Here is a 14,506-nt window from a genome sequence, read left to right on the forward strand (position 1 = left end):
TAAAAACGGCTGAAAAAGAAAATTAGAGCAAGTATTTAAAAACGGAAGAAGTACATATCTTTTCATGTAATACAATACTTTTTCTAAAAACAATATAATAAGGATTCTTCTTCTTAAAAAAAAACAATATAATAATGAGATGTGCAAATTAAATGAAATAGAAAAAAAATTGGTGTATTCAATTATTGATTCAGTGCGCTTTTTGTGTGGCTGACTCACACACATCAAAACACTAATCAGATAATTTCAAACCAAGTAACCTTTGACCAAGTATGTTTTAACCGTCTTGAGTAACCCCTAATTGAGTAATCCTGGATCAAGTAACCACTAAGCGAGTATCCTCTAACCGATTGAGTAACCCCTGACCAAATAAGCTCGGCCACACGGTGTGGACAACCACATATGCAACTATATATGTATATGAAACTCTGTTTTATTGATATCTAGTACATGAAAAAATACCAAAAAGATACGGGGGCTTTTCCCGTGTGGTTGGTCACACCGTGTGGCCAGCTAACACTAGAGTAACCCATCAAGTAATCCTTGACCGAACTCTTCATGTAACCCCTGAATGAACCACTCAAGTAACCCCTGACCGAATCCCTCAAATAACACCTGCCACATTTAAAAATTTGTGAAAAAATACGCAGTGCTTTTAGTTCATAGGATATAGTGTTGCAAATAATTTTGAAAAAAAAAAAATATTAAATAGATTTATTTCCAATACAAGCTAAATTTTTTTTACAAAAAATAAAAGTAAATTTAGTATGTACTATAGATTTAGGTTTTTTTTTTTATTTGGATTAATTGGGAATCAAGGGTTGCATTTTTTTTTTTATTCAAGTCGTTCGTATAAAATTTATTTTGTTTATTTATTTTTTAATTTTTTTGTAGATTAATAATTGTAAATTGTGTAGATTAAAAAAATAGTTGCATATTATTAAAAGTAGTATGATATTTGTTGTAAACTATTGTTCACCCAAAAAAATATTAAAAAAAAAAATCAACTTAAGCATTTAGAGGGATAACAAATGATTTTGGAGGGAAAAAAAATATTCTGATTTAGTATAAGTATATAAATTGGGATTATTTAAAGCTGATACTCCCTTCGTTTTTAAATACTTGCTCCATTTCTCTATGCTCTAAGTTTCAGGAGAAATTGGAGAAAGTAATTAAAAATGAAGGTTGTGAAGTAAGTAGAAGAATAAAAGATTGTAAAAGGCAAAAGTAGTTGAGAAAATTAAAGGAGAGAATATGAAATTAATAAAATATGATTTAAGTTAGGTCCACTAGTTAAGCGAAATAAATTAAATATTATTAAAGCTTTTTAAATAAAGAAATGGAACAAATATTTAAAAGCGGTCGAAAATGAAAAGTGGAGCAAATATTTAATAACAGAGGGAATACATGAAAGTTGGAATTATTTATATTAATATTACCTAATATAATTGGGTAAGTTATTTCCGCTTTAGGTACAACATGTTTGTAACAACTAATGTCACAACTTTTGGGTAGATTATGGGTTTTTTATGTTGAATATTATCGAACAAATTAGACCCAATCAAATGGAAATTGATATTTACTTTCAAAAAAACTGATTTGACACCCTCTCCTGACACTGATCAATTCCCCCAAAGTGAGCACATTTTCCTCTACTTACAAGAGTGGCAAAATTAGGAGTGTAGTAATAAAAGGAGAAACACATTTTTCCTCTATATACTTGGTAATTCTCGTAATAGTTAGTATCCTCTAACCTTTGTTGACAAGTAATTGTATTTGGCTTTTAAATGCTTTTTCCGTTATTGAAAAAGATAGAAAGATATGGAGTATAAAATTAGATAAAATTAATGTGACACTATTCAAAAAAAAAATATATATTAATAGAAACGAGACAAGTAAATAGGAATACCTTAAATAGAATATCAGAACAAATAAATTGGGGCCGAGGGTGTAATTGATAGTTTGATACAAAGGATAATGTAACCAACAACTAGTACCTATCCCAAACAATTAAGGTCAAGGTTAATTATGAACAACTAAGATAAGTAATTTACTCTATTTTTTAAAGTATTGTTTTACAGTTGAATGATTGAACAGCTAGTGTTGATATAATAAGGTGGGACTCCTAATATAAATGGTGGACAGCAAGAGCTGCCAAGTGCCAATGACGCTTTAATTATAACCTCAGTAGTTAAGAACCCCTGCCCTCGTAAGATGAATACAGTTGGCGAGAAAAGGCAAGCACAATGCGACCCACAGGGAAACAAGCTTCCTTCATTTCTAAGAGGGCCCCATTTCTAATGCATCTCTCATTTCATTTATTTGCTGATGAAAAACATCAGTACTGTAATTCATTTATACAACAAAAGACATTTATTTTTAGTGCTATTTCTCCTAAGGAATTCAATTTATTTGATCTAAGCAACTGGAATTCATTGGTTGAGGGACCCAGAAATAGATAGATGAGAATGAACTGGGAATAACTTGCTTGATTTCTTGTCTTTTCTTTTATGTAAATTTACTTCCAATCTTGTTGTGAGATGTAGAATTAATTCATAAGCCAAACTCGGAGAGAATTCTCTAAATAGAAGTAAACAATGGCGATAAGTTGGATAAAATATTCATTCAAAGAATGGTGATGCTCTATGCTCTAGTGGGCCCTTAAGCATAAGGAATGACGCTAAGTTGGATAATAAGATAGGATAAGAATTTAAAATGAGGTTAGCCCTTGTTTGATATAGATAAAGAATTAGTAAAAATTGAATGGTGGAGGCGTAGACACAGTGCTTACCGTGCATATGTTGAACATTAAGTCTAACTTTTAAAAAATATGAAGATTAATAAGTCCAATGAACATAAGATCATCTTAGTTATACCTCCAATATTCATTGGAGTTTATGTTCATTAGAAAGTATTCTTCATGTTTTTTGAAGTAAGACTTGATGTTCAACATTTGCCTCCACCGTCATATTTGTGGAGAATTAGGCCTTATTCACTTCACCTTATTTTTGTTGAAGTGAAATTATATTTATTAAACTGAAATTATTATTGTTGAACTTAAATTATTTTTACTAATTACAATAAATTTTATGGACTCTCTATTATATATTTCTTCTTTGAAATTGTTTTTTTTAAAAAAAAAAAAAACTTTGAAGTTAATGATTTTTACTAAATAATATTTATTTAAGTTGGCGTGAATAGGGCCTCAGATAAGAATGAGTAAGAAAATTACCTAATTGCCTTTATGTATACTTTTCCTCTTTGCTCCTTTTCTTTCGGGATAAAAATGTGTTTTAATCTTGCATTATTATCCTCATCTCATATACCCACCCTTAGGTATTATTTTGGGAGGGAGCCCCACTTCTAAAATAGAGATACGTTTTTTTATCTCAAAATGACACTACTGTAAATAACAAGAAAAGTATGAATTTTTTAATATTTTTTTTGTACTTTTTTATTGTCCTTTTCTTCTTCTTCCTGCTCATCTTCTCCATCCTCCATCTTCTTCATGCTTTCCTCCTTCTCCATCTTCATACTTTCGGGCCTTCATCTCCATCCTCCATCTTCTTCATGCTTTCAATAGAAAAGGGAGAATAGAAGGATATGCTTAACCACTAAAGGAAGAGTGGTGTCTTTCTCTATTAAAACTGTTGCCATGTTCTATTTACCCATTGAAGTTTCTTACCTTCTTCATTGAAAACTTCTGATTTTGTTTGACAATAAAGGTTTTTTTAGACAAAATTACAACATTAGCCCTACTATTAACTTGCAAAAAGACCATAGTGCCCTGTTGAGATGGTTCAATGTATCTCAAGTTGAGATACATGAATTTTCTCTTATTTTGGAGGAATTATTAACTTAGTTTTATTCATATCCTCATTTCCCTTATTATCCATATCCCTATAAACAAACAAAGGAATTCTCAAATCCCTTCTCATCTCCATGTCACTCTTCTCTTATATTTCTAAGCAAATAAGTTGTAGAGGTTTAAACTTTAAGGCCCTTTTTGGTTGGGAGGAAATGAGAGAAAAGGAAAGGAAAGGAAAAATATGTCTTCCTATGTTTAATTTCGTTCTAAAAATTAGATGGAATTTGATAAGAAATGGAAGGAAAGCTCTCTCCACAAAATCTTCCCTTTCCTCTTAAAATTGGAGAAATTTGAGAGGAAAGAAAGAAATTAAATCTATTAAGTTTAAAATTAGTTTTCCCTCTTCTTTTCTTTCCTTTAGTAATGTCATACCAAACAATCTACTCCCCTCTTTAACTTTCTTTCACTAAAGACCAAACATTATATGATCTAGTTTTTTTTCCTTTTCCCTTCTCTTCCTTTCTTTTCCGTTCCCTTCCCTTCCTTTCTCTTCTTTCCTTTACTAATATTGAACCAAACAAAGCCTAATTTATTGGATTGATTATGATAGTGGTAATATAATTTACCCTATTTCTCGTTTCACTCAAGTAGCCATACCGAATTGACACACTACTTTGAGAATTGCTTGCCCAAATTGTTAACTACTGTATTGAGTGTATTCGTACCAATTCCAAATTAATGTCATAGTGTCATGCTAGATGACCAAAATCTAAATCATCATTTTATGAGTTAATTAATGCATTTTGTTTTACTTTTACACGTACGTACGTTGTATCACAAATTCTCTATAATCATGCAACACAATGAAGGTTGTTTCCTTCACTAAACTAGTTCTTTGGAATGTTTAATACAAGTGGTCCCTTGTTTTTATTTTATTTTTAATGTCAATGGTTAGTTGCCTGTCTTTTTCTTGCTTTGAGTAATATTCTGTTAAAAATATGTAAGCTTTATGATATCATATTTCTCGCGTGGATGATAGACTGATGGAGAAAACAAAATTTGTAGTAATCATAAGAGACTTTGAAGTTTCACACGGTTGATTGAGAAATGAAGATACCCTTAAAATTCAGTTTTATCGATCTCCCCTATTTAAAGTCATTAATGATTGATGAGGAGAAAGGAAAGGATCCTTTGTTGTGCACAATATAGTGTTGTTGTGTTGTCCATAACTATGTGAATGAAAGAAGAAAGTGTGGGAGCCTACCACTCTCTTCCACTTGATAATATGATGGCATTCAAATTTATTACTCTCTTAAATGTGAACATTGTATAATAGTTCTTAAATATGCACATACTTCGTATGTTTCTATACATGTGTTCATGAGGCCATGAACTATGCTGATGCGTTATGCTCTCTTGAATGTATACATTATATGTCCTTAAATATGTGCAGATGGAGTTTCTTATACACATACCCTCTAAAACCATGTGTTTTATGGGTGCTTCAAATCTTACACTTATGTATTACTCCATTCCCCTAATATTGTAAGATAGGGGTTGGACACGGATATTAAAAAGAGGAAAGAAATAGAGAGGAATATAGATAGAGACCCATGTGATGAGGAGAAAAGAAAAAGAATGAAAATATATATAAATAGGAAAATGTTGTAATATTAGGGGATTAGAAAAAGTATAATTTAATAAGTATAGACTAAAAGTCTAAAACACATATTTGGGTGCATGATAATATGATATAGGTAGTCTATCATCAATAATGTTTTACTTAAAACAATTTTAGATAGATATTAGATGTTTGTGAAAATTACAAGTATTAGTTGACCATTTATTTTGGTGATAATCATCGCAATGTTCATTGTCAACCTAGCTCTAATAAATGGAGTTAAAAGCTTAATTCATTGGAAAGGCTAAAGACAAAAGATAAGTACTTGTATTTTGAGTTGAAAGGGAAGTAAAGTTTTTTGTGACTAACCATTAGAAACATTTTAGGAAGCCAAGTCACTGATTTCCTCTTGTACGAACACATAGTTTAGTCACAATGCATACCCCATTGGAGATGAGCTCTGATTCTAAACTCTAAAGGGGGTTTTGTATTCTTGCAAACCATCCAATTTCCATAGTAGAAGTATAATTATTTATTATTATTAATAAGTTGGACATCTAAATAAAACTAAAACAAGATGTGGGGAAAGATGAAAGAAAGAAAAAACCCAGAGTGAGACATCATCCAATGTGAGACACACTAAACACAAGAAAGTACTCAATACCCATACCCCCCTTTTCTTTCCTTCCCTTTCTTTGTACTTTTCAATTTTTTTCACCCAAAAAAGTTGAAAGCAACAACACCCTGTCCCTCTCCCCTCCACTCATTTTTTAATAGTTTTTTAAATTATTATTTTTTCCTTTCAAAATCCCATTTATTCATTATTTTACTAACTTACATTTTTCTACTTACTGCAAGGCTACAAACCCTTAAATAGGAAGTCCTAACTCCCATATTTGTGAACATTATTTTACACATTACTCTCTACTTTCTACTTATATTTTCCTTTTAATTTTGTTTCAACTTTCTACTTGTATACTCTGAACAAAGTAAGCCTAACTCTTTTCTTTTTTGCCTTCCTTAACTTCAACTATTTTCTCTCTCTTACTTGCTTACTTTTAACTCTTTTCTCTCTCTAATTAGTAAGTGTAGTAGTCTCAATAATTTTTCTGCTTCTACGTTAAATATAGGCTTAGCTTTTCTTTTCTCTTGTCCTGCTAAAAAAGAAAGGCTATACTATTAAGCACAGCTCTTGCTTTGCTTTCTTCTCTATCTCTGTCTTTCTCTTCCTGATCCACACTGTAGTCATATTATTGGTTTGTAATGGAATCACTGTCAGAGAATGAATGGTTGGGAAGCCCAGATCAGTGTCCTTGTTCTGCAACTCTTTTTTGTGAGTGTTTTTTTTTTCTTTTCTTTTTTGGTTTTTGAAAAATTATAAAATAAAATAGGCATTATTAGCTGTTATACTAGTTTTACATTACATCCCCTGCTTTCCTCTTTTTATTTCCAATTGTTTGGGCCTTCTCTATCCTTCCAACTTTCTTGGATTATTTCTGCCCCAATGTTGACAGTAGTCTAGAAGTTTGTTATACAATCTGCTTGGTTTCTGAGAAGTTTTTTTTTTATTTCCCAGGTATCTATTTTTGTAAATTTAACAGCTTTTTCTTCAATCTTCTTCTCTTTTATATCCTTAAATTAGTATGCTTACTACTCTGATACCTGCTGTTATTCTTCTTTTTTATGTCTCTCCTGAAATTTGCCTATTTTGATTCCATTTTCTCTCCAAAATACCTTTTTGTAGTTTTGTGTAACTGGGTTTTTGGGGATTCAGAAATATGACTGGAATTTGGAATTAAGTTAATAGCAATCATAGAAGTCACTCTCCAATATTGCCTATTGAAGCCATACCCATTCTTAGCTGTCCTATAAAATTACTTTCTGTTTAATTAGTTGTAGTTCTTACAATTTTCATGTGGTTTGATACTTATCTTGGGTGAAAAAATCATGTGTACTGGTAGAATTAAGTAACTTGATTTTAAGTATTTATAGATTTACTTCTATGTTCAACTAAACAACCACGTTTATAATATTACTTGCACTTCACTTATGACTGGAGGAGGGCTTTTTGGGCCTCTTTCTGTCTCTCCCTCACTTTGTCTTAATCTTAATTGGTTTCTTAAGATTAATTAATTCAATTTTGAAAATGACTGACTTTTACTTATCTTTGTTGTTTTTATGTTAGTACTACCTCAGTGGAGCCTATATATCCTAATCATTACAAAGATTAGGTATTCACCAAATCTAGTCTAAGAATTTTGGATTAGTAAAGACTACCAATATATGTCTGTGAACTATTCTTGTATTGGCTTTTTTGAGACAGAACAATGTTGAAGAATTTCTGCTAAGTATAAGGTTATTTTTTCTCATATCATATTAATTTATTGGTGATACATTTTAATTACAGGAAGAAAAAGTAGGGTGGACAAAATTTGGGAGGGAGAAGGCTATTATATGGGCTATAAAGTTACAAAAAATTACTGTGACTTGGCTGAGTTGAAGAAGGGAGGAATTGCTACTATTTCAGCCATTTTTGGGTCCTCTAGCTTTGATACAGAGAAGGCAATAGGAGAGAGGCTTGTGGATTTGAAACTTGGTAGGTTAGGTGACATTGGAAAAGGATTAGTGAACAACTTCAAGGGTCATTCAAATTCTATTATGGACCCATTTTCACCAACAGCTGGATCATCAAAGAGGCCCCGAACACCAGGTACCAGTAGCCAAGTGGTTTCGTGCTTAGTGGACGGATGCAAGGCCGACCTTAGTAAATGCAGGGACTACCACCGACGCCATAAAGTTTGTGAGATGCACTCCAAGACCCCAAGAGTTACAATTGGGGGCAATGAACAACGCTTTTGTCAGCAATGTAGCAGGTAATTAATCAATTAATTTATGGAATTTTTTTGAAAATTGTACGGAGTACTTTTTTGAATTCTGATGGAGTCTATGCTTGTGTTGCTTATGCTTGTGTTGCTTTCAAGTTCATTAAGGTAAGAACTGGTAAAAGAGTTTTCAGGTTTGGTTTTGGGTCTATAATGGGTTATATGCTTAAGTATAATCCAAAGTCTTATCACTTCAAACTATATACTGGGTCCAATTTGTTTAATTTGTTCGAGTTTTTCTCAGTAGCTTCAGATTCTGTTTGTTGTTGTAAGTGATCACTGATACTGCTAGTATACCCTCGTTGGCCAATAATATTTGTACTAATATAGATTAATATAAATGGTTTGGAATTTTATAGTGCTGCTCCTTGTGGAATAGCAGCATTAGGTAGTGGTAACTGTGCTGTAAGTACTTACTTGAACAGTTGAACTGTGGACTGATACCATAAATGACTATAGATGGAAGAGTTTGTCTTAAATTCTGGTCAATTATGACGCAAAGACAGTTTAAGTTAATTAAGGTATTTTGGATGTGATTTTTTTACCCCTAATAGTGCATACTTTATTTGCACACCTAAATTAGTCCTTATAGTGAATACTCTGGCCATTTCCTTCAACATCTTTGATTTGTATTTGTAGGTTTCACTCACTAGGGGAATTCGATGAGGGGAAGCGGAGTTGTAGAAAACGTCTTGAAGGACATAATCGTCGTAGAAGGAAGCCTCAGCCTGAACCCCTACCTATGAATCATGGAAATTTCTTTTCTGCTAGCCAAGGTTTGGATTATTATTCAAAACATATGCATGACATGATTATCCTTAAAATCTATGAGAATGTATTGCATTTCCTTTTAGTTATGAGATAGATTTTGTGCTCCCATTTATAGCTAGAGAAGCAAGCACAAGCAGAATTGTCTTAACCTGACCCTCAACTTCCCTTGGTTGTTGAACTGAAACCTTTGTAAGCTGCAAAGCATTTGAATTTGGAAGAAAAAGTGGTTATTTGTTGAACCTTTTGATGATACTGAAAATGGCTGCTTTATTTTTTTTTTAGGTAGTAGATTTTTGGCATTCAGCAATCAACCAATAATTCCAGCTACATCAGTCATGTCAACTGCTTGGTCTGGAGCTGTTAAATCTGAGAGCAGCCCGACACTCTACAACAGTGCGACACCTAGTTCATACTCTCCGGCCTACAGAGGCAGACAGTTCCCATTCTTACAAGTTCCTGAATCCCCACTTACTGGAGTTTCTTCAGCTGGTCAAACACTTCATCACGATCCCAATAATGTCGGCGGAAGCAGCAGCAACAACACTAACCACCAGAAAACACTTTTCTGCAATAGCCTGAACCAAGTGATTGACTCGGATCGTGCTCTCTCTCTTCTGTCATCAAATGCTGAGACTCCCGAGATGGGTTTGGGTCGTACCTTCCATCATCCGAGCCCTATAAACCCTACTCGGCCAATGCTTTCAAGCCTGCACTTCAACAGCGTTCCTTCTCAGTACCCAGGCTCCTCCCAAGGCCATGGTATGGAAGGACATCCTACAGGTTCTGGACTGTTCTCGGACTTACAGAGCAGTAACAGCCTCTGCCAGGATGTTTTCCAGAATGATACTGGTGCATCTTCTACTAGTGGAAGTCATCAAACACTTTCCTTCTCTTGGGAGTAATTAGTTGCTGTTGCCATTTGTTAGCTTGTCTAATCTCTTTCCTAATCCTAATTAATCCTTAATAAAAAATTTAAAAAAAAAAAATACTTTGTTGTACGTTAACTTTATCTTTATTTCTAAGTCTTAAATGAGTTGGCTTTTCCTTGAATTTGGTTGCCTCTTAAATGCTTGACAATTTGTGTGTTCTGGGATACTACAGTCCCAAAAGAGATGTCTCACTTTGCATTTTTAACCTACAATAATTCCAAACTTCCCTTACTTTGTTGAACCTGAGTTGTCTGCGTACTGTGCATACTGTAGGACTGCAGCTCTTTAATTTGGCCGTTTCTGTTTTCAGTTCTCAAGGGTAATTTCTCAAAAATCACCCTTTGTAAAGATAATATTTTTACTGGGATTATGTACTTGTTTATTTATGCAACTTCTCTAGGAATATGTTACATAGACGCAATACAAGGTGCTACATGTCTAAAATCTAAACTACAGGTTTGTTTTCTTTTAAAAAAAAAAAAAAAAAAAAAACCTATTTCAGCTTGTATAAGAAAATTAGAGTTTTCAATACTCCTTCCGTCCTTTTATTAGAGTCTCATTTTTAATATTTATTACTCACATAATAAAGAGAAATGGGATTCTAATAAAAGGACGGAGGGAGTACTATTTTACTATTACTAATTGTTGAAGAATGTAGTTTATTTCAGTCTTAAGTGGTTAAGAATGGTGGTTAGTTTGAGAGGATAGTTAGCCAAATAGGTGTCTTTAGAGCCCTAAAATTTTACGGAGTATTTGGGATAATAGTATCGAACACTAGATTTGAAATCTACGTTAAAGTATTGCAAATGCTAGTATTTGAAGTTCAATTTAAATTATTACTCCTTTCATTCTACAATAATATTTCTGTTTGGAATTTTTCAACTTTTAAAATAAGAGAGAATCTTCTAAATTTCTCTCAATCTATAAGAACAAATACAATCATATGGGGTATAATTTGATTCATCTTGGTGAGTATATTATTAATAGCTAAGGGTTCGTTTGACATTGCTGTGGTTTTCTGTTTTTTGGTTTTTTGTTTTTTAAAAGCATATGATATATGCCCCATAATGAATCAAAAATTATTTAAACTTATTAAAATCATGATAATTTTGAAAACTGACAATAGAAAAGTGGAAATACCTTCTTCTTGTTTCTTGTTTCCTGTTTTTGGTTTTCAAAAAAACAGGAAACTGAAAACGAAAAATGATGTCAAACAAACCCTAATTTTTATAATTTTTGCTAGTTTGAGATTTTTTATTTTTATTTATTTATTTATTTTTTTTTGAACAGGTGTTAGTTTGAGTTTTAAAAAAATTGCGATCAATTATTTGCAAAAACTTGCATTGGTGTACATAAACAGGAATATCATTTTGAACGAAAGGAGTAGCTTTCAGGGCTTTTTAAGTACTTTGTTAATTGATAATTAGCATAATACGGAGGACTATTAACATCCAATTTACCTATAACAAATAGTTCAACATTTATTCAATATTAAAGTCATGTACTTAAAAGTTAAAACCTGGAATTGAATTGGTTTTTACTTATCAATATTGATTTTCTACTAATTGAAATGAATTTTTATTGATCATAATATTTTCTTCGGGTTGATAATTGATTTTTTTTTAATACGACGTAATTAGTTGAACTAATTTTTGCTAATCAACATACCTTTTAAATCCTTTATTAAACTATTGCTAATATGAATAGTAAAAAAACCATAGAACTTGTACACAAAAGTTGGAGAGTGAATAATATACAGTAAAATTGGAATTTGGAAGTAGTGATGGCCAATTAATAGACATGTGAATATACCATTCTGGGTAAAATTTTGTACTATTACTTTTATTAGTGGACTCGTACTTTTGCTGAACATAACATCCCAATTTGTAAAAGGTTTCGAGTCTCTCAAAATAATGTCTTTAACATAAGATGTGGCGAGTGGTAAGCTAATATTTTATAACTAATGATATCTGCATAATTCAACATCTTGAACTTCACTGTATTTTTTTTAATGGAATTTTTAATTATGTTTTATGTGTTTATTGATTAACGTGCATGCAAGACTTCTGGCAGCATCATCCGAGTCATTTTTAAGTTAAGTACAAATTAAAGTGAAGTATTTTTTTTACTTATTGTAACTTTCATACAATCAAATGTTACAAGTTTGACTATAATTAAAATTTTATTTTCACACAAATGTTACAAGTTTGACTAAGGATCTGTTCACTTCAGCTTAATTTCAATTCAGTTCACTTTAGTTCAGCTCCAATCAGTTCAGTTCAGTTCAGCTCCTAATTTCCTTCTCTTATAAAATATTCAGTTCAGTTCAGCTCAGTAAATGTGAACAGGCCCTAAATAATTGTTAAATTAATTTTATTTCATCATTATAACTTTCACACAAATGTTGCAAGTTTGACAATGATCAAAATTTTATTTTCTACTCATAAAAGTTATTAAAATAAAAATGCATGTGATATTTAAAATAACATTACTCATATTAAGATTAATCCAACAATTTTTCAGAAGTTAAAATCTCCATAACAAAATAGTACTAACAAATAATCCGTAAATTTATACTATCTCTGATTTTTATTACTTGTAGCAAATGGATATTATTTATGAGATATAAAATATTTCTTTATTGCGAGTAACAAGAACCGAAGTAGTATTATTGATACAGACAAAATATAGATAAACAAACCAGTGGAAAAAAGTCACATGGCCGTTAAATATCTACATTCTACAATTAATATTAAACGGAGTGTATGGTACAAATAGCAATCTTTAGAGTGATCGAGGTTCGAGGAGGATTTTAAAAACAAAAGGAGGTTACAAGGACGAGGATTTGTTCGTGTTTACTCAAAGAAATTGGCTTCTTCAAAAACCCAGTCAACTTTCTTTTTTGGGTGCTTTATATTAATACCATTTATTTTATTTATTTTTTCGGTTTGGAGTAATAATAAATACTTTATAGGTCACAATGGTCACTTCAATTTGTTTTTAAAGAAGATTTATATATTAACTATTGGCGCCATGAGATGAAGGGAGCTACATGTCTCATCTTTACTTATATATATTACATAAATATCATGTCACGTGTAATCTTTCTCGCACTAGAATCACTCCACATCATCAACCAATCATCATTATTAAAGCTTCTTAAATAAAGACAATACATGTTAGTTTGTTACCATCTTAGCTTCAAATAAATTGTATTCTATATAAATATATTACTACATAATATATATTAGAATATATCAAAATAATTTATTGTTGTCATGGTAAATTATTATGATTTATTGACAAATAAAAAGATTAACAAGTCTTTTAAGTTTAATAAGATAGATAGATAAAAATAAATAAATAGATAAAACCAAAGTAACAGTGTAACACCCGGAGTAAAAACCGGGTTACACACTAGTTTGAGTTTAAACTTTTAAGTCTTACCAAATATAGTATTCTCTTTTAGTCCGCTCCTAAATTGTTTTCACTTATCCCCAAAAAAAAAAAAAAAAAATGTTTTCACTATTACAATCATCATATTCATGGAATAATCATAAACTCTCACGATTGAAAAATCATGGAACTATCATAAATTCTCACTACTGCAAATATCAAAACAAAACATTGAATCTTGTCAAAATCTTCTCCATATATATGTGTTATAATGTTGCTTACAGGTTTAATGTTACATTGTATTATTTGGAACATGCAAATATATGAAAAAGAACATTTTATTGTATTTTAATGTACATTGTATTATTTGGATCTACAAATTATTCTGAATTTGTCTATTTGCTTGCTTTCTTCTTCCAAAATGTATTAATTGATCGATCTTCTTCAAGAACTTCATTTTATTTCTCATTGCAACAACAAAACTACATAAATTGCAAATTAATTCCTAATAAAACCAAAAATTACTATTTTCAAACACTCAAACTCAAAATAAACAAATATGAATGTCGAATCTGGTCTTAGCTATTGTTTTTATCTGTCATCTTGAACAATTTTGGACTCAAAATTTCGAATTTCTTGAAATTTTGCTTGAGATTTGAGGATTTTAAATGGGTTTGATGTTTTGTTTGGAGAGAGAAAGTGAATTTTTGGTTTAAAAAAAAGTTATTTGCAATTAATGTATGGTAAAAAAAATAATTACAGTACTATTTATCTATTCCTTATGTAAAAAATTTCTTTTAAAAAAAATATACAAAATTGTTGCACAAAAATCTCGTGTATATTATAAATGAACATTATGTTCTTTTATACGAAATATATATGTCCCATGTACATTATAAATGAACATTATATTTTTTTATATATCCATATACATTAGAATATAACTGCATGTACATTCTGCCTTTTATAATTTTAGAGCGGATGCACCATGCGGATCGTGCATCCGCCTACACGAACCACCCATTGGGCTCAAACCTACATACCTATAATAGGAAGTTGGACGTAGGATGCATATGTAATGTATCAATTCAAATATAAA

General features: G+C 31.2%; 1 protein-coding gene across 2 annotated transcripts; it reads left to right on the forward strand.

The window, feature by feature from the left end:
* The first annotated feature begins 6,098 nt into the window (after positions 1-6,098).
* On the forward strand, positions 6,099-10,055 carry LOC145581615 (squamosa promoter-binding-like protein 13A). 2 transcript variants are annotated; one of them, XM_081638631.1, is made up of 4 exons: positions 6,099-6,762; positions 7,837-8,302; positions 8,951-9,087; positions 9,365-10,055. In XM_081638631.1, exons 2-4 carry the CDS (start codon positions 7,884-7,886, stop codon positions 9,982-9,984), a joined length of 1,176 nt encoding a protein of 391 aa, XP_081494757.1. In that variant the 5' UTR covers positions 6,099-6,762; positions 7,837-7,883; the 3' UTR covers positions 9,985-10,055. The 2 variants fall into 2 exon arrangements, with proteins under 2 accessions (XP_081494757.1, XP_081494758.1); XM_081638632.1 differs by having other exon boundaries at positions 6,099-6,418.
* Positions 10,056-14,506: the final 4,451 nt, after the last annotated feature.

Source organism: Chenopodium album, chromosome 15, assembly GCF_948465745.1.
Source record: "Chenopodium album chromosome 15, dcCheAlbu1.1, whole genome shotgun sequence".
NCBI lineage: Eukaryota > Viridiplantae > Streptophyta > Magnoliopsida > Caryophyllales > Amaranthaceae > Chenopodium > Chenopodium album.